General features: G+C 43.0%; 1 protein-coding gene across 7 annotated transcripts in view; it reads left to right on the top strand.

Moving 5' to 3' along the window:
• Positions 1-1,703: 1,703 nt before the first annotated feature.
• Positions 1,704-21,901, top strand: part of LOC123767085 (choline/ethanolaminephosphotransferase 1 bbc) — an 87,520-nt gene continuing 67,322 nt past the window's right edge. For 4 of the 7 annotated variants that reach the window (XM_069304763.1, XM_069304765.1, XM_069304761.1 and 1 more), the window contains exons 1-2: positions 1,704-1,851; positions 8,025-8,128. In XM_069304763.1, coding sequence (XP_069160864.1) covers positions 1,785-1,851; positions 8,025-8,128 — 171 coding nt within the window. In that variant the 5' untranslated portion in view covers positions 1,704-1,784. The remainder of the gene's footprint in view (positions 1,852-8,024; positions 8,129-21,901) is intronic. The other 3 variants (XM_069304767.1, XM_069304766.1, XM_069304769.1) reach the window with 1 other exon arrangement.

Raw genomic sequence — 21,901 nt, forward strand, 5'->3', positions numbered from 1 at the left:
TCTGTTTTCTGTCGTATTTTGCGACTTGTAAAGCTTGAAACCTTTGTTCCTTATTTGTCTTCAATCAACATCTTCCAAATTATTCAGGATGTTCAGATATTTGAAAAGATTCGATGAAGTCATCCCTGTCATGTCTGGTTTGCAGTGTTAGCCTTGAGGCCCTCAACTGTTCCTGGTTATGAGAGTTGACTTAGTTCTGGAATGATTTTTGCCACCCAGTGTTGAATGCTCTCCAAAGAAGATTTGTTTCTGACGGTGTTTCCATGCTTGGATACAACAATGTGTAGTGTGGGGGGGGGGCTACACCAGAGATGTATACAGTTGAATGACTACCTTATTTTCCTTGGAAGTGAATGGTTCGTTTAACTATTCTAGAATTTAATTGGATTTTTTTTTTACTGCAGCTCCCACTTGTTGCACAACTTTCAGAGATTGGTGAATTCTGACTCCAAAGTCATTTTCTTCATCAATCTGCTGCAAAATACAGTAATGTTGTTGATTTGGTAGTTGTAATTTTCATTATGCCCCGTATGTAAGGCCTTGAATTTTCAATGCTGAAAAGCATTTGCCAGTTTTCCGATCATTTGTGTTAATGTAGAAGAGATCTTTGTCAGGCCTCAATCTCATTTAGGCCTCAATTGTCCAAATTTGAACAATTTGATACCAAAATGAACGATGTAACGAGAAAATTGACATGAGAAAACTGAAAAGTATATTGTACACATTTTAGTGTGGGTGTGTGTGCTCACGGGAACTTGCCCATGCATTTCACTAAATGTGGAGTGACATTATAGGTATAATGCTCTAGACAATACAGCAATGTTGCATTGTTAAGAGCAATATTGCTGTATTGCTCTTTTATAATGTATGGTAAAAGAGCATAAGTATACACTGGAAAGAGGGATTATAGTGGTGAGGCAACATAATCTATGATAAGTGAATGGGTGACCAAGTGTGGGTTGCTGTGGAATCTGTGTTGTCTCGTTTCTGACACCAGCTTTGCTTTTGTGTTTTGGAACTATAGGCTAAAATAATTTTTTTTTATATTCACATGTATAGAATGTGTTAAAGATCTTCTCCATTATGATTTTTACACAAGTGTAGACAAAATATTCCTTTATTCATTCGGCAGTCACACTGAGAATGGTGTCGGGAGTGATGGTGTTAAATACTGTATATCTGATTTACTTCCACAAATGTGCAGGACTTGTTTTCTTCTCGTTGACCAATGACTTCATGTGTATTACTGAATCGCACATTAAATATGTTCAGTGAATAACAAAATAATAATGTACAGTATTATAAAAATTAAGTCAGTTTTATAATTTTGTCTTATGGCTCCAGACTGTAGGTGCTTAGATGATCTAGGATAGCTAGCATTTCTTAGTTCTAGTGTGCTGTTACGGGTGTTCAACAACAGGGCATGGTACTAGATACGTACGGTTTTATGTGGAGCTCGGCACCTCCAAAGTATCAGTGTGTTGTACGAGGAAATACAGTTACAGGGGCCCAACAATTACCTTGATTGTATTCAGAAATATGCCAGCCTTGTGAATATCTATCTAGATTACCCTCTTGAGGTTAAAACACATCACGTTTCCAATTAAATTCTAGTTGAGACTAGTTTTTAATTGTATTGTACAATAATTTTTATAATAAATACATTTACTTATAATGTATTTGACGTTACGTTATCTGAAGAATTTGATTAATGCCTTTATATTGCAGTATTCGTCTCTCTTGGCGTGTGCTGTTCTGTGCGACTAGGAACTCATCCCTATTGGATGTTTTTCCAGTGCATGATGGCTGTTAGCCTGTTCTATTGTGCACACTGGCAAACCTATGTGTCGGGTGAGTGTAGATTTTATTAATTTTGTTAGTGTAAGATGCAAGTTAAAGTAAGTGAGTACATTATGCATCTTGCATGCCTAATTCTTTTGAAAATAAGCATGATGAGGAGAGGGTTTGCCATTCTTGTTTACAGCATTATTTTTTTATTTTTTCCACCTGTAGCTTTGATGCCTTACTCCATCCCGGAAGCTCTCCGTCAGAAGAAATTTGTGGTCAGTCCCTTATAGGGAGCTCCCGGGATCAAGTAAGGCTTCAGGACTATGGATAGAAGAAAGCCATTGTGCTGGAGGCATGAAGAGGTAAAGGTTGCTGGTGATGTTTCAAGGGTTGGAAGTGGCAAGCATAAAAACTGGATGCTGTATATGAATGAACTGTACAGTATTTATATTAAATATTTTGTGATGAGCATCATTTTGGTTAACACACTTGAGCAAAAGTTAACTCGGATATACTGTACATATCTAAGAAATTGTTAGTGGGAAAGAAGTCATTGATTATAATTTTGTGATGATAAATAGAAATGAAAATGTTGTAGTATAGGCTAAGGTAGTGATTGGAATAATGTTGAATACTGAGTAGGATGTGATGAGTACTGGAAGCACTTTGTTTGATGTTACTCCTCATGTAATTTCCAATTATCATCTTATTTGTGTATAATTCTTTTCCTAACACAAGGGGGAAAACGGGGTGGCAATTTAACTACAGTGGTGCCTCGATTACGAATTTAATCCATTCCGGCACCGAGCTCGTCATGTGAAATGCTCGTCTTGCAAAACAACAATACTGTCGTTGGAGGCGTTCGAGAACCAGCAGGAACACTAGGAAGCACCATGTGGTTTGCTCGTTAATTGAGACAAATTTTCTGCGAGTGGTTCGCTCGTTACTCGAGATTCCACTGTACCTTATAGATCGTAGACTGAGCAGGTCGTAGGCACGCAGCGTAGCTCTTCACTGATCCACGATGCTGAGACATCGTCTTGTAGGTGAATGACTCCTCACTTGGAGTCCTCACCAGACTATTGCATATACTTCTCCCTTGGCACTACCCATTCCATGAAGTGTTCCTCGCTAGATGTTAATTGGAAACTGATGTCCCCTGGTCTATCCAGATTAATACAGTTCCATGTACTGGTCCACCGCCTCACACATAGCTTCGTCGCACGAATTCTTCCTAGTAAGTGGTTGTTGAACTGCCCCGAACCAGGACTGCTACCAAATATTCTCCACACAGCTTCACCGTCGCACGCAACCCCCCAGCGCTGCCTCTCGAAGTTACCCAGGACCGCTGTTGTCACTGAGCCTTAGGTGCCATCTTCCACCATCCAGCTCTACCTCATTCTCCCTCGGGAGGTGACAGTCCTCCGTCTTCATTAGCACACTATAGCTGATAGAATTTACACTCTCTGGGGTGGGGAGGGCCTATACCTCTGCAGAATTGGTAATCGCTTGAGCGCGCCTCTGTTCAGCAGGACCCTTGGTAGTAAGCGAGTCAGACTTTCCTCCTTCCTCCGCAGGGCACCAGGTCAACCTGGTCAAGCCCCCACCGCTGACCAATCACGCCACACCTGATGCTGTACCCAGCATACACTGGGGGTTGGCTTGGAATGGGAAAGCTTTCCTCTCTTGCGAGCTGTACCACCACATGAAGGTGGAGTAGTCTCCTAGCCTCGCCCCAATTAAACTTAAAATTAATATTTCTTTTAACTGCAGCTACTTGATTCCCTTAGTGTTATAAATATCAACTAAACGTCTAGATATGTACAGATAGGGAAATATGACTTATATGCGGGAATAGGGGAATACAGGCTGAACTCCGTAACATGGTACAGTGCCTATTGCTTACCATCTTGCTCTGAGCAGGCTTGCACTAGCCCTGCTGGCTTGCACGAGGTGCTCTTCTAGTGTCCCTATTGTGCTCTTTGTCAAGTGTAGAAATATATATTCTTCCAGTTGTGACTTACATTCATTCTCTACTTCCTATCACATTTTCTTTCTTTTTTTTCTGTGCTTACTCTCCCTCTCTTTTGGGGGAACCCCCCAGTGGCTCCCTGAAGCCGTCTTGCTGAAATTCATACTAAAAGGTCACATCAGTTGAAGAAGTTCTGTTGGCCTACTGGGGACCAGAGCTAGAACCTGCCCCCCCCCTTCCTTCTCAGAGGTGCAGGGAGTGAGTGATAATTTGCCCCACAGGAAAAGCATCCAGAAATCATCAAAGCTTTACAGATCACTGGAGAGTTCACAGAAAACAATTCTTTAAAACAGTTAAATGACTCTGAAAATGATTCACACAGGACAAGGAATTCACTCAAACTAGCTCAAAACTCGTTAGTGCCAACCACCACAACCAGGTGTCCCGACCCAAGCCTGCAGCCGGCTTCCCTGACTAGCCAGTTCTGTTGCTGATGTGGTGGCATAATATTCTGCCTGTAGCATTCTACTTCTCTAGTCACAGGCAATCCCCATTGCTTCAAGCTAAGTGTTGTCCATCCTTGGAGTTTGTTCATTTTGTGGGGGGGTCATGTGCATGTATATTACCTAATTTTAGTGTTAGCTTCACATAACTATTTTGTCTCTGGCTTGTTTTGTGGGCTTAGCTACCATTGCATTTTGGGCTGCATGCACTCATGATTTTCTTCCCTGGGTGCTGGCTAATGCTGCCATTAGTTGTCTTGTCTGGTGTGTTCAGGAGTTCACCCCTCTGAGAGGCCTGGCCACCATAGTGGAGGGCTTTGCATTAGGCTAATCACGAATCTTTGATTCCTCTCTTTGGGTCCTTGGGTGAGAGTAATCTTTTTAGTTGTGTTGGAGCTCGCATGCTTATTTATACAGCATGGTGCAGTTACCATTCATAGCGTAGTTGTTTTGGCTACAAGCAGCACTGGTGCCAGGGGGTTTCTTCTTGATTAACTGCCTCCAGACCCAGTTAATTCCCTCACAGGTCTCTGGCGTGGTCTGTTATGGATTGACCTGTTTAGTCTGTATATGTCAAATATGAATTTGAAGAGTTCAGCATCTTTGCTACCTGACGATGATCATTCTTTCTGCCTTTGCCATGCTGCCTGCTGGGTCGGTGATACCTGTAACCCCAACTCCTGTGGGGTTGGATCTCACTGGGTCTTTGACCTTACTGATTCAGCTTAAAGTTTAGAAGCTTGTCAGACAGCTGCTATTTTGCAAACTAAGTGTGCTCGTATTAGGCTTTCGCAGCATATTGATCATGTGGATGCTCTGGGAATGGCCTCCAGTGATGTCTAGGACCTAGAATTGGAGATGTTGGTGACCTTTAATGGACTAAGTCCATGCCATACCTAAGTCCATGCCAAGCAGAGTACTGTGCTTGCTCCAGTACTTTCTCATTCTCATATCTGACATAGACGAGGACACAATCTATAGCACTGTATCATCCTTTGCAGATGACACTAGGATTTTCATGAGAGTAGGCAACATAGAGGACATGGCAAACCTCCAATCAGATGTAAATCGGGTCTTTCTATGGGCTACAGAAATATGGTGTTTAATGAAGATAAGTTCCAGCTCGTGCGCTACAGAAAAAATGAAAATATAAAAACGGAAACCATGTAAAAAAAACTCGGTCAAATCATAACATAGAACGAAATGGCAATGTAAAGGATTTGGGTTTACTCATGTCGGAAGACCTTACCTTTAAAGAACACAATAAAGTGGCCGTCACAACTGCAAGAAAAATGATGGGTTGTATAACAAGAATCTTTCACACTAGAGATGCTATACCGGTGATGATACTTTTCAAAATGCTAGTGCTCTCTAGAGTGGAGTACTGCTGCACAATGACAGCCCCTTTCAAAGCTGGAGAAATTGCTGACCTGGAGAGCATGCAGAGATCCTTTACTGCTTGAATCTACTCAGTAAAACATCTAAACTACTGGGACCGACTAAAGAGCCTAAATCTGTGTTCCCTTGAGCGCAGGTGGGAGAGAGAAATAATAATTTACACGTGGAAAATGGTAGAGGGGGCTGGTCCCAAACCTGCACAAAGAAATAATACCACATGAGACCAGAAGGCATGGCAGGATGTGCAGAATAAACCCGTTGAAGAGCAGAGGTGCAACAGGTACTCTGAGAGAGAACTCTATCAACATCAGAGGCCCGAGACTGTTCAACACGCTTCCACTACACATAAGGGACATAACTGGCCCCCCTTGCAGTGTTCAAGAGAGAACTGGATAAGCACCTCCGAAGGATTCCCGATCAACCAGGCTGTGATTCATACGTTAGGCTGCGAGCAGCTCATGTCCAGCAGCCTGGTTGACCAGTCCAGCAATGAGGAGGCCTGGTCGATGACTGGGACGTGGATACGCTAAGCTCTGGAAGCACCTCAAGGTAACCTCAAGGTAAGGTAAGGTATGCCTCCCCCTCCCCACCATCCTGACTGGTGTGGTTTGCCTCATTTCTGGTTCCCCCTCCCTGGTTTCAGCTCCAAGAAATCTGAGGGTTTCGGAGTTGGGTCAGGGTTTAGCTCAAGATGTAGCATGCCTTCTGTTGGTGTGGTCCCATCCACTTAAGAGTGGAGGCAGTTGAAACTTATGTTCCTGTTGAGGTTTTGGGGCATTTGTCTTCACAATGCCCCTCCCACCCAACTTTGAATTACAGGTATTGCCTTGAGAAGAGGCCTTTCTGTCTAGGAGAGGACTTTGGCTCTGCCCCTTAGCCTTCATGGCATGCTTCTGGGGCTGATTGGGAGCGTGATGAGGGCCCGCGGGTACCTTTCATCCCTTCATGGACCTCGGGTCCATGAAGCTATTGTGAGGAGGGTCTTTTGCTTGAAGACAATATTTGTTATCCTCCTCTTATGTATGAGTGAATTACCTAAATGTAGTTACAGGAGAGCTATGCCCCTGTTGTCTCATCTTCCCAGTACTGTCTTGACTCTTTGAAACTATTGAAGACTTTGGCTTTCACCGCCTTCTCACTTAACTTATTCCAGCCATCTACCACTTGGCAAAAGAGAACTGTAATATTTTTTAGTCCCTCTGCTTAGCTAGACTCTGACCTCTCATTCTTGAAGTGTCAGATTTCAAGAATTCCTCTTGTCAGTTTTGTTGATTCCTGTTCCTATTTTGTATGTAGTGCTCATTTCATCTCTATCTTCTAGCTTTGGCATATTTATTGCCTCTAGGCTCTCCTCGTAGCTCTTGTTTTCAGTTCCGATAACCATTTCATAGCATGTCTTTGCACCTCTTCCAGTTTTTTCATATGCTTCTTGAGAGATGGGCACCATACAACCACTGCATATTCCAACTTTGGTCTCACAACAGTCATGAACAATTTCTGTAATATTTCACCATCCATATATTCAAGTGATTCTGAAGTTGGAAAGCGTAGCATATGCTTCTCCCACAAAGTCCTTTATGTGGTTCTCTGGTGAGTCTTCTGTCCAGAACCACCACTAGGTATCTTTCTTTGTAAGGGTTCTTTGGTGCCTTTCCACATAATTTGTAGGTTGTGTGTTGCCTATTTGGCATCCCAGTGCCAGGCACCTCTCCTCCCTAGTAAGTCCAGTTTGTGTTCTGTGATTAGCTTCAGGAAGCCACTTGGGGGCTACCCCAGAAACCCAGTGTTAAATGTAATGAAATGTCCAATTCTGTTAGAGCCCTTGTGGGTTCTCTATTCCAGCCCTTCCCTTCAGGTTCGTCATGGAGAGCCAGTTGCTGGCTGGGGTCGTGCTAACCAGTTTTGAGCTAGTTTGAATCCCTTGTTCGGTGCGAATAGTTTTCAGATTTTCTGGATGCTTTCCCTGGAAGATGGTGATTGTCACTCGCTCCCTGCACCTCTGTGAGGGGGTACAACCACATTCTGGCTCTGGTCCCCAGTAGGCCAAGCAGAAATTCCATGACTAATGTAACCTTTTAGAATGGAGCAATCTTGGCAAGAAACCTGGGCACCACTTGAGGCTCTACCAGAAAGAGGCATTTCATTACATTCAACTATGTGTTTCTATCAAGGCCGCCACCTCGATGGAACTGCTGAGGAGAAGTATATATAGATACTGTACTGGTTTTTTTAGTACTGTATATACAGTACAGTATGTATAGAGATAAAAAATTTATTAATTATTTAATAATAATAATAATTATAATTGTTATTTTTGAATGGCTGTGACTGATGAGTGCTACATTAACCATTTTCTCTTACAGGCACACTTCGATTTGGATATGTGGATGTGACCGAAGCGCAATTTGGTGTGATTATCATTCATTTGATTACTGTCATATTTGGACCAGGAGTTTGGTCTGTTAAGGTATGTTATGCCAACACTTTTACACATTCTATTGTTATTTAATTGAACTCTTGCAGCTTTATTGGTTCAGAGTGTGTGTGTTGTTAATAAAATATAAGATTCTTCTTGCTGATGTTATGAATAGAAAAATGTATATTAGATGAAGATTAAATTTGCTTCTGAATTATTATGTTATTAGGTTATAGCTATGTAATATTAAAATTACAGTAGACACTGGATAATAGATAGAAATGTTTAATGGCTGCTATTACACTACTAAAATAATTGAAATATGGGTTTCTAATATTTAATGCCTTGTATCAAATCCAGGTTTTGTTGTGGAATCTGTGTGAATGTGTATGGAGGGAAGACGTGCGCCACCTGTCATGTGAACTATCCCGGCCTGGCGTGTGAATGTGTATGGAGGAAAGACGTTGCACCACCTGTCATGTGAACTATCCCGGCCTGGCGTGTGAATGGTGTATGGAGGCAAGACGTGCGCCACCTGTCACGTGAACTATCCCGGCCTGGTGTATGAATGTGTATGGAGGGAAGACGTGCGCCACCTGTCACGTGAACTATCCCGGCCTGGTGTGTGAATGTGTATGGAGGGAAGACGTGCTCCACCTGTCACGTGACTATCGCGGCCTAGTGTGTGAATGTGTATGGAGGGAAGACGTGCGCCACCTGTCACGTGAACTATCGCGGCCTAGTGTGTGAATGTGTATGGAGGGAAGACGTGCTCCACCTGTCACGTGAACTATCGCGGCCTAGTGTGTGAATGTGTATGGAGGGAAGATGTGCGCCACCTGTCACGTGACCTATCCCGGCCTGGTGTGTGAATGTGTATGGAGGGAAGACGTGCGCCACCTGTCACGTGAACTATCCCGGCCTAGTGTGTGAATGTGTATGGAGGGAAGATGTGCACCACCTGTCACGTGAACTATCCCGGCCTGGTGTGTGAATGTGTATGGAGGAAAGACATGCACCACCTGTCATGTTAACTATCCCAACCTGGTGTGTGAATGTGTATTGTTATAGTAGCTACTATTTTACATACTTTTACTGCTGTTCCTAGTCAGTGTTTAAGTTTGAAAGCTTACCAGAATGTCTACAGCAGCACCAAGCTTTAGCAGGGTATATTTATAATGTACCTGTAGTTAAAAACCACTGCAGAGGAACTAGTATGACGACAGTACAGGAAATTGAAGAATACACAAGGGTAATTTATGTTAGTCATGCAGAGGCAGGGTGTTATTGTTTGTATATTATTTTAATACCACTAACTATATTTTTGTGACCAGTCCAGTAAATTTGATGTTAGAGGAGAAAATATAATTGCCTAAGTATGAAAAAATTGCCATCAAAATCCATGAGATGTTGCATCTTATTCAGAATGGTAACTTTCTTTGGCCAAATAATAATCTTATTTCTGAAGTGATGTTAAATATCTTATTTAATAAAAAAAATATTTGGTCTTATAAGAATGTGTTACTTGGCTGTCTCTGGTTGCTACAATGTGTGTCAGCATTTGGCAAGATAAAATTTACATCTCGGCTTATATATTGTACCATACAATTGTCACCTTTATTAGTGCTGTCTATGAACCGTTCTATTTTGTCATTTGCTATAAAATTATCATACTGCTATAACACCTAACACACTTGATGATTTCCGAGCTAAGGCCCCCTCAAATGCTCCCCGAGTCTGAGCTTGTATGGTTCACCCTAGACTCGTATAACCCTCCAAGTTCTCGTTAACCTTGTCTCCGGTTATGACACACAACTCTGAAAATGCACTTGCTGTGAAATGAGACACAGAAAACAAGTGGCAGAACTAATTTTAGCAACTACAATACTAAGCAATTAACTTGCAATAGTACAAAAATGACATCAAAACTCTGAGCATCCCTTCAAGCTATAACAAGGACAAATATTATTGCTCTGCTAACTACTAGTGAGTAATGAAAGGGTTACCCCTGACAACTGGTAGGTGATAGCACCCATCACCACAACGGTGGTGAGTAGAGCTGGTAATCCTCACTTTGTGCCTGGTACCAGCCATTACTAATCTAGGCTTCACAGTGGTCAATAAGAAATGTTATATCTTTTTCTGGAGACTGTTTTCTTACCCAACAGGAGGGAGGGGGGGGGGGGAATAAAGCGATATTTGTCATTTGAGAAATGACAAATGACTTCCATAGGGGAAGAATCTTGGGAGAGGTGATTCTTGTTCCTATTTTCAGTCATATTTCTGTTTGACTCTGAATTATGGCAGCAACTCCTGGTTTTGAGTCAAATTCTGTTTTTGTCCACTTGGATGTAGCACAGTGTTTATTGACCCAAACGATTACATATGCCTTAGGATTCTGCTAGTTTCCAACCACCTCCACCTGCAGTGTTGCCGATGGCAGTCCACTTTCAGAGGTTATCCATGGGTATGTAGAAGTCAGAACAGCGGCACATGCTCTTGGGTTCAACTTGTCGAGTTAGGGCCTCGCTATGGATGGCCTTCTTCAGGCAGGTGTTCCTGAGAATGTGGTCTATTTGGTCATGAGAATCTTCACATAAATTTGGCAAGGAGAATCTTGGAGTCCTCATCACATTTAATATTTAAGTATGACTTTATTGGATTTGCAAAGGGAGTCACCCTTTTTGTAAGGCCTCACTGAAATTGTTTGATAGAAAGTTTATTCAACAAAACTTAAATTTTAATATACTTTGGATTTCTTTATCTTGAGTGGAGTCATAAAAGAAGTAATCTGGATTGAGAGGGACAAGAGTTAGTCCAACTGAATGATAATGGTCTCCTATGGTGCAGCCTTACTTTAATTAACACAGGAAATGACCACCCAGTTAAGCAACATGGCTCCTACTGTTATCAAAGGGGACACATGGAGTTGTAATGAGATGCTCAGATTTTCAGTAGGTGATTGTCAGCTCGGAAAAAGTGACAATTTTATCAGTGCATTGGAAAGACAAATTGAATATGTTGACGATGATTGAGACTGGTGACATGGTAGACAGTGGCAAGCAGAATATTGCAACACAAGGTAAATTATATAAACTAAATTGTCATGGACTACAATGTACAGTAAATAAGGTTGGTGGATAAATGTGGCACCAATTCCACAGTGGTTGGCGCCGTGGAATATGCACGAAAAACAGTAAAGTGGACCAAGAAATAGTTTTTTTCACCTTGTTGATGTGACGGTGCTGAACTGTTTTTACGTGTACTTGGTGAAATCAGGCAAGAAGTTACTAATCTGTAATTTTAATCTTGCTCTGTTGTCCCAGTTACTTGTAAAGTTTGGCGAGGAAAGTAGTGTTGCTACAAAAGTTTTCATGCCAACAATGCCTCGTGCTGCTGCCAACAAATTATCTTGCAAAGACTATGAACTACACAAGCTTTTACATACCAGGTACAGAAAGACTTGCAAAAAGTATATGGGAGTGCATTGTTTGAAAGTGCACACAAAGAGAGAAGTAGCAAAAATCAATACTTTACCCAGTGCACAGAATGCAAAGTTGCCTTGTGCTTATCACATACTCGTGAAGTACTGATTGTGTTCTATAGTGTATATATAGTGTGTGATAGTATAAATAGTGCTCAATTTTTTGTGACAATATTGTGTTTATTGACACAATATTGTGACAAACATTTTTTAGTGGACACACTAATGGCATGTGTATCATACTTATTAGCTACCAAACTCTCACATGTCAAGCCTGGCCTCGGGCCAGGCTTGGGGAGAAGAAGAACTCCCAGAACCCCATCAACCAGGTATCAACCACACATTCCATTGTGTATAAGTCATAACTGACTTCCATGTGCATAAGATAAGTAAAAAAAAGTAATAGAAACTAAACAATAGAAACATGAATAAAAAGTTACAATGTGTGTGTGGCAGTTTGGGGGTCTTAAATCGTCCATGTGACTCGATTCGTGAGTCTTCTGCACGAGTGCCCATGATTCTGTGACATCATCGTCCAACTTCTTTGCTGCCAATGTGAGTGGAATTTTTTCATTTTATTTTTCATGATCAGGGAGGGGATTTTAGCAATACAAGAAGAAAGAAATTTTGGAAATAATTTTCTTTACACACACCTTGGGGTTGTCATGTTAAATGGGTGCACAGTATATGGGTTCAGGGAATACAGATAGAAGCTGAACATTATATGCACTAGCAATTGTATCCCTTACCACAAAAAATAATGTGTACATTGACTAATAAAATGTCTATCGCTGGTAGAGCCCTGGTGCTTTCCTGTAGCTATCTCAGAGATTGCTCCAATCTACCAGTCACATCAGTTGCTCGAGTTCATTTGGGGAGGGAGGGAGGTAGGGGAGGAGAGGAGGGATGCCTCAGCGGACTGATCACATGATTACATCAACAATTTTATCTTGACACTTCATAGACAACCAGCCTTAACCCCTGCACTGCACACCACAACCAGGGTTGCTTTAGGCCAGTCATAAAATGTTGAGTTCCCACGCTTACACGTGGGCTCACATTTGCTTCCTCAAGTCTCCAGTAATCAATTTCCCCACCTTGAAAAAAAATCCTGAGGTCCTCACTTTCCTTCTAGGGCCTAGTAGGAAGATGAGAACCATGTCTGGCACATCACCATCCAGAGTCTGAATGTGCAGGAATATCACATTTAACAGGTGCATAGTGCAAGGGTTAAACACAGCTTCCTAACACTGTCGGTTGCAAATAAAAACTAGTTCCATTCAGATACTCGGCTATCAATATAATGGCATGCTCAATCAGCAGCAATGAAGACCTGTCAAGCTGGCTGTCAGTGCAACATGCAGATGTAATTGTGTGTGTGTGTGTGTGTGTTAAATACACATTCACTCTGATGGGTTGAACAATGTGATTCTACACAGATAATCAGTCTTGCTGTCGGTCTGTATGCAAACTTGGCTTCCACCTGTTATGAGTGTGTAGTGAGGTGAATAAGGCTCTGGCTGATCTGCGATTGGTACGAAAATAGACCTTGTCAATAATAAATTAGAGTTCAGTACTTATAGTAATGCTGACCTCAAACACACTACTTCATTCATACAGCTTGCAGAAGGTCTCCGACAGGTCTTCGCCATCGTCGGTCATGTGGCATTTGTGCTGGTCCTCTTCAACAACCATACATGGTATCTGTGCAGATCAATGCACATCACAGTTAAGTAGAACATACACACTTGTGGTGATGGCAGTGAGTGGCATATGAAGTGTACACAGGATGCTGGGCAGGTCACGTGGACAACGGGCTGGCAACGGGTTGCAACAACGGACTTGGTTCACAGGTGCAGCTGATTTTCTGGTGAAACATGCGAGCGGCTAAATACTGGTTTGAGTGACCAGACACAGAAATGGTGGCTAACGTTCTTGGTTCTTCCTTCTTAACTTTCATTTAAAGGCACTTCACCATCAGGTTAACTATAACAGCACTTTGACTTTCACATAACATTCACTGAACACTATTTCTGTCTCTGAGCTACATGGGTGATTTGATACAACACAATCAAATAGTTACACTTTTCACAGTTCTGTTGCATATTGATGTACTGTAGCTTTCTTTGTATCTCTTACAGTCAGTTCACTTAATTTTGTGACAATAATTACACTGAGATTCTGGTCACTTTCAGATATTATCAACTAGTAATGCTGTCAAGTACTTAGATATGATTCAGCTAGTGGCCACTAGCTGAAAATACACATCCCTTTGGCTTCACATCCTTGGCTGGAATGACTAGGCTTGGATGGCAGCATGCCCTATCAGCTCTAGCCCTTGTCTCTAAGGTTAGCCAATCAGGGACCGGCTACTATGTTGGAATCAGGCATACTAGTATGTTGTAGGCTCAGCTGAGGTCACATGGGCTGGTGACATCACGGCCACGTCATGATTCCCGTGCCCATGGCCCATTCCCGGCCTCTGTGCTGGACCCGACTTCCTAATCTCCACCATACTTCTCGGGACAGATTTCCACAGTCAGTAGCTCATAAGATGGCTGCTGTCCGGTACTCGCTTCTACGTGGAAATGCTTCATCCTTTCTATCATTGTACTGACTAAATCTACAATGGTCTTAAGATCATCATGCTGCTGCTCATGTCATGGGGGTTTTCATTAGAGACCAAACAAGCTTAGCAAGTGCTAAGAGAAGGAGGCTTTATGTACTGTAGGTACATAGGGTCTCTTCTTGACTTTATCTTGAGATGATTTCGGGGCTTAGTGTTCCCGCGGCCCGGTCCTCGACCAGGCCTCCTTTTTGTTACACACCCCCGGGAAGCAGCCCATAGCAGCTGTGTAAATCCCAGGTACCTATTTACTACTAGGTAACAGGGGCATCAGAGTGAAAGAAACATTTTGCCCATTTGTCTCCGCCTCCACCGGAAATCGAACCCGGAACCTCAGGACTACGAATCCGAAGCGCTGTCCATCCAGCTGTCGGGCGCCCTTGACAGTGTAATTATTGTCACCAAATTAAGTGAATTGACTGTAAGAGATACAAAGAAAGTTACATCAATATGCGACAGAACTGTGAAAAGTGTGACTGTGATTGTGTTGTATCAAATCACCCATGTAGCTCAGAGACGGAAATAAGTGTTCAAGCACATGACTTACTTTCCTGACTATGCACTGTAGGTGTATAGGGTTACTTTCGCTGACTCAAACACATGCAGCAGCTTTGCAATATGCCACTTGGAGTCAGTGGTGGCGATACTGAGAGACCCTCATATACATCATATTATATTTTCAGGCTCAACCTGACACCCATAACATTTACCAGGGTTACTTACTCACTTGGTTGTACCCCAACTACAGCAGTTGTGCTTGCAGCAGTTGAGCTTCGGTTCTTTTGTCCTGCTTGTCGACTGTCGGTCAAAGGGTGTACTGTTTCCTGAGCCTGTTGGACTCTATTATACAGGTATCTACATTTGAAATTGCTTATGGAGTCTGCCTCCATCCCATTGCTTCCTAGTGCATTCCATTTGTAAACTGATCTGACACTGAAAAAATTATTTCTGTGTGTGGGGCTCATTTAGGTACCAAGTTTCCACCTGTTACCTTTTTTTTTGTACCACCCATGCCTAATAGGTTCTTTATTTACTGTCAGTGCCTCTTAAGAATTTTGTAGGTGATAATTCTGTCTTCTAACTATTTTGTCTTCCATCGGTGTGAGGTTCAATTCCAGTAGCCTTTTGCCGTAGCTTATATCTCTCATCTTAGAGATTAATTTGGTGGCATACCTCTGAGCTTTCTCTAACTTCATCTTGTGTTTGGCAAGACATCGACTCCACACTGAGCTGCATACTCCAGGATTGGTCTGCTGTATGTGGCATACAAGATTGTACATAATTCCTTACACAAATTTCTAAAGGCAGTTCTTATGCTGGTCAACCTAGCATATACCGCTGCTATATATCCATTTGATGTGGTCTTCAGGGGACAGGTTCGGTGTGATATCAACCTCCAGATCTTTTTACCTGATTCTTGGCAGATTTCATTTCCTAGTTTGTACCTTGCGTCTGGCCTCCTGCTCCCTATGCCTCTTTTCATTACTTTACACCTTTACACTTGCTTGAATTAAACTAGTAGCCATTTGTTGGCTCATTCCTTCAATGTGGTCCACCTTGTAGTCTTTTCATCTAATCCTTCTCATAATTTTAGCATAATCAGCAAACACTGAAAGGAACAAGTCTATACCTCTGGAAGATCATTTATTGTCATTCTTCATGGCACACATCCTGCCATGGTGTCTTCAGAATGACACCATGACATGGTGTCATTCTGGCCTACCTTGATGTCTGGTTGATTTAGATTTTGTCATAATGTATGTCTGATGGAGGGGCTCTGGTTTCAGAATCTTTGTTTGCATTGATTGTTTACATTGATGTGCTTAATTTCAACTTGGGGCAGTGGTGGGAAAACTATATTTCTTCCAGTCAAGTTGAAGAAGCTGGTGCCTGTTCTGTTGACATTGTGACAAGAACTATTGTGGGTCATTATCATTTCTCCCATCAGGTTGATGTCCAGAGCTCGGTGAGTTTTGAGGTACTCTGCTAGTTTATTATGTGGTAATTTCTGTGTTGATATGTAGCCATTTTTATAGGTGGTGTAGGTAGCAGACCTTTTGGTCCTTCACCTGTTCCTCCTCTTATCCTCAATATGAAGTGAAATAATGGGCACTTTGTAACTTTTGCTTCTACTACTTTTTTTTCTCTATCCAGTGCACGTGTCTTTGTTTTTCATGATTGTTCGTTAAACTGAGTGTCTCTTCATGCTCGGTGATTTTGCTTCATGTAGGTTCTTTGAGCCTTTATCACCTGGGTTTGGTTCCTGTAATTATTTCTTTGTAATTTTGTTAGTATTTATTTATTTATTGTGAATTTCTGGTCTCCTATCTGTTTTCCCCCACCATTAAATATGTAACTGAAGGCTTATTCCTTGCATGCTTAGCCAGTTAGTTTGGTCAACAATTTGCTTCTGGTGTTGCAGTGACAAGTTGCAACAGGGACTGCCTGCTGTACTGTTATTCTTGGCCTGGTGTGGGTCACTGCTTTTAATTATTATGTTCTCATTTCAGTATGGTTCATCTTGCATGTTACCTATCTTGCCCTCTGTCTTCTGACCACATTGTGCTGGTCTTTCCAGGCTTCCCACAGCTCTGGGCAATTTCTTCTGCACATGCCTTGTCAGATCTCTTCCTACCCACTTCAAGCTTGTTTGGGGGGTTGAGATTGCCAGCTCTACTGACACTGTTGGGATAATGGGTGTTGTCACCTGGTGGTGTTATCATCACTTGTTAGGGGTGCAGGGGAGGGGGGACTGGTTCCTCTTTTTGCATGAAAGTGAGTTGGTCCCGAGGTGGTTGCTAGTTACCACTGATTTCCTTTCCTCAACGCCACCGTTTTTAAAAATACTCGGTACTCACATACTCGGGGGCTTGACAGCTGAGTGGACAGGGCTTCGGATCCGTAGTCCTGAGGTTCCGGGTTCAATCCCCAGTGGAGGCAGAAACAAATGGGCAGAGTTTCTTTCACCCTGATGCCCCTGTTACCTAGCTGTAAATAGGTACTTAGGAGCTAGACAGCTGCTATAGGCTGCTTCCCGGGGATGTGTAACAAAAAGGAGGCCTGGTCGAAGACCGGGCCACGGGGATGCTAAGCCCCGAAATCATCTCAAGATAACCTCAAGTACTGTACTTGTTATAATTTAGGGACCATGTCAGTGAGAGAGTAGCAGAAAACATTGACAGGACCATAATGACTGGCTAGGAATTGTCAGATAGATGGCTCGGAAAGCAACATTTCCCTGTGCTGAACACATTACTTTCATGTTTGGAAGAAAACTGGGAAATTGTATGAGAGAAAATGATGTAAGCATTATGCTATTTATCAAGCATAATACTATTCATTAAGCATAGACTATACTGTTGATCAAACATAGCAGTATGTCACTAGGCATGTCACAACATATTAAAATGAATTCCTTGCTTCACCATACATAAAATCTTCAACATTCATTTTGTTCGTTTAGCATTTTAAAAAGATGCTAAAACACCAGTGCCAAATGTAATGAAATGCTTCTTTCTAGACGAGCCTTAGTGACTCCCTGAACCACAGTCTGACATTACTGCATGCAAATGGGTCACAGACATGGGCGTTCTCTTTAACTTACCGGGACCAAGGCCAAAACCTGGATTCCTCACAGGCAGAGAGAGAGAGAGACAGAGATAGTGACAATTTGCCACCACACTGGGAAAGCATCCAGAAAGTCAGAGAAAATTTACAGACAACTGGAGGGGTAACAAAGGCCTAAGCATTAAAATTGGCAAATGGCTCTGCTAACAATTTGCACAGAACAAGAGAAACATTTAAAATTAACATGAAACAAATAGTGCTGAATGCCACCACCAGGTGGCCTGGCTTCTGCATGCAGCCATCTTCCTTGATTAGTTCTGGATCTGATAAACAGCCCACTGACGAACTGACTAACCTGGCAGGGAAGGAGTTCGAGAGCTGACAGGGTTCATCCAGAAAGAGGCGTTTCATTACATTCAACAGCTAGTTTCTGGGGAATCCCCTGTAGTTCTCTCTAACCACAGAACAACAACAGGACCTGCTAGGGAGGAGGAGGAGAGGTAGCATACACTAAGACGAAGAGAATCCAGGTTGGGGAGACACAACCCACAACACTTGATCGACTAGGACCAGGGACATTAACCAAATGCTGGGCTGCCAGGACCCTGATAGAATGCCAAAGCCCCAAAGCCCGAATACAACCCCAAGACATGTTGGGAAATATTGTGCCCAATGCAGCATACTTAAGAAAATCATGGGCCCTAAGGTAGACTGTAAACTGGTTAGATTCAATGACATTGCAGACAACCTGGGAAATACATGCCTTGGAACTGGGGGTCAAGGAAACGAAGTCAACCAACAAGGCATCTACCAAGGTCGAACCGGTGACCCATGAGTAGTGAGTGGCAAAGAGCTGCCACAGGACACAAGTAATGCACTGCTGCACCAACCAAGCATCAACAACTAATGGACCTCTCCTAGCCAACTCATTCTTCACCTGAAAAGAAGGCCACTGGTAAACAAACTGCCCATCATGGCCAAAGGAACAAAACTCCCGCCTCTGAAGAACAGCAGCACTGCGGAACAGCACTGGAGAAGTTGGTGCTATGCACAAGTAACAGTGGCTCTGCCAGCACTGAGCAGTAAGAGGTGACAGTATTAGGCATGAAAGGCAGAGCTAGATAGAACCATTACAAAAGGGATAGGACAATCTTGACTGAAACCGGAGAAGACAATGAAGCAGCCCGTCCTCCTAAGGTTTCCCAACGTCAAGAAAATAGTAAATTTAAAGTGTCCTTATCCTAACCTACCAGCGGAACCAAAACAAACAACGAGACAGAACGTCACTTTTGCGAGCCACTTTCATTTTCTAGCACGACAGTTTTTTGCCTTGTGTAACACATACAAGCAAAAAGCGATGGTCTTTGTTGGAGGACAGGTCGGACTAAGAGCGATACTGACAAAACAAGAACCAAGCAACTTCATTCTGCTTCTGTGAGAAAAGATGACGGTGGTATGCCAACAAACCAGTCACCTGCTTGCCATGCAAATAGCGATAGACATGCTTCAAAAACTTCAGGTGCGTAAAGCAGAGGTCAAACCAGCGAAGTACATCGAGCTGATCTGCTGAAAAATGCCCGGGTTCGGCCACTGGACTCCAGAGTGGGCAAAACCCAGAGCACCAACTGAACTGGGGAAACAAGGGAAATGCACCTCCACCTTGACCAATCCAGTCGAAAGACATCCACTGTGAGTCTCTCACAATCGGGGAATGGAGCCATGTAGTAGGGAAGGGGCTGACGTGAAGAGGTCCACCTCGGGGTTACCTTACTTTGAGGTAAGGTAACCTCGAGGGGTGATCGAATGTCTCGCAGATCCAACAAAACGATGAGGTGGTGTTGGTCCTTTCTGTGGAAATGGGACGAAAGTGTGATAACCCGCCTACAAGAATGTTACACACTTCGCATATGAACCTCGTCAAGAACCAAACCCTGAGAAACCAGAAGGTGAACCACTCGAAGTGCCCAGCTCCATGAGGCAATGAACCAAATTTACCCCCCTTCAGTTCATTCTGTGAACAACAAAGAAAAGTCAGAGTGAAGTGGGAGCACAGATCCTCATGGAATCCAAATCCTCCTCAGGCAATGCCACACAACTGCAAACTTGTACACCATATTGTGTTCTTAAAGGAACGGGCCTGACCATTGACTTTGGGTGGTCTGGTGAGCGCTGGTCACGAAACCCCAACCCAGAGCTGAAGCATTGGTGAATGCATTGAGCAATGGAGGAGGATAGAATCCTTGAACCAAATCCGAAAAGGCGGTTCGAACTGGAAGCTGACAAGACAGGAATCGATGGAGGGTGGGTGGGGTTTGAGCACACCAGTCCTGGGAGCGGTGAAATGGACAGAACCAGAGAATGTGTAACAATGCCCGGAATCAAACTCTGCTCTGGAGAAAGACAATGCAGGCAAAGTTGAGACTGCTTCATAACCACTCAACTAACCTGCGATCCAACACTAACTGTTGACAAAAATGCAGATAGCACAAAGGCACCAGACATAGGTAAATAGAAGCTAACTTAAGAGTCCAAAACAAGGCCCAACCAAGTCTGATCCTGGGATGGAACTAACTGGGGTTTCTGAAACTTCACCCGAGCCAAAGTAAACTGGAACCATATCCTGTGCTTACTGACATGTAGGCCAACTGGGAGCTTAAACCAGCCAGTTGTCAAGGTAGGCCAACACAAACTCCTAGAAGATGCAGCTGGGTGACTGTCATGAACCAGGTAAACAGACAGGGAGCTAGATTCAAACCAAAAGGAAAAACATTGAAGCGGTAAACTTGGTGCCCGACCACAAACCCTAACCATTCTCTGAAATTGAGATGAATAGGGACATGCCAGTATGCATCCTTCAGATACAGGGACACCATCTAAGCTCCTGCCTGTAAAACCAGGAGCACTTGAGCCGAGGCAGTCGTGTAGAAGGTTGCACAGTGTATAAAAATGCTCAAACCTGAAAGATTGGGAATGTAATGTTAGTCTGCCGAGTTCCTCTTCTGGATTGGCAACAACCAGGACACTGGTTGGAGGGATGAGGTCAAATTGACCATACTTGAGGCCAATCAAACCACAATGACCAAAAGTAGAGTCGGGGAGAATACCTGACCCAAAAGCCCCAACCCCAAGAGGGAGGGAGGGAGTGACCAACTCAACTGATTTTGAATATTTCTCTGAATTATTTGGCAAGTTGTTTGGCAATTTTGAGGCTTAAGCCATTATCTTGTTGACTGTAAAGCTTCTCTTTCTGGATGCTTTTCTGGTGTGAAGGCCACTTGTCACTTGCTCTCTGTGCCTCTGTGAGGGGGGGCCAGGTTTTGGCTCTGATTCCCTGTAGGCCAAACAGAACTCCTGCATCTGATGCGACTAATTTGCCTGGAGCCTTGTCAGCAAATGTGCTTCAGGGACAGAAAACTGTGGGTTAAAAGTCCAGGTATTATTGTTATGGGTTCTTCAGTCTAGCCCCTCTGGGCATCATGGGGATTATTGATCAGGTTATCTCACAGCTGTTGGTAATTGCTCTTATATTTGAAGAGAGGGCTTTGAGAAGTCTTAGACCCATTGTGATTGCAGTTATGCGTAGATGCGAATGGATTATAAAACTAGATCAAACTGAGCTGCAGTCAACATGTCACATCAGGTAGGTCAAGTCAGGTCACACGGTGAGAGTGCATTATGACAAGTTAGATCCTAGATCAAACTTGATGGACGTTATGGTGGAATATGCATCAGAATCAGAAAATTTTTTAAGATACATCATAACCATAGTGCTGGCCAGTTGGAGAAAGTGGCGAACCCCTTCTCTGTAATAATTATTACCAAAGTTGCCATCTTGCATTCTTGGCATAATGCTATGACAGTCAAAAGTTCTTGGTTATCTGCCCAATTACATTTTTCATATAAACATTTTTAATTACCCAATCTAACCTTTAACAATGACAGAAATTAATGACGCTCTCACACGGTTAAATGGCTCTGAAGACGATACAATGGAGAGTCCCGTGTTTGATTCCCTCGGTAGGACAGAGACTGTTGGTCATGTGTCTTCACCTGATGCCGCTGTTCACCTAGCAGTAAATAGGTACCTGGGAGTTGAGCAACTGTTATGGGTGGGTTGCAATCTTAGGAAGGTCAATAATTAGCCTAG

The sequence above is a fragment of the Procambarus clarkii genome, chromosome 53 (genome assembly GCF_040958095.1).
Source record: "Procambarus clarkii isolate CNS0578487 chromosome 53, FALCON_Pclarkii_2.0, whole genome shotgun sequence".
NCBI classification, from domain to species: Eukaryota; Metazoa; Arthropoda; class Malacostraca; order Decapoda; family Cambaridae; genus Procambarus; species Procambarus clarkii.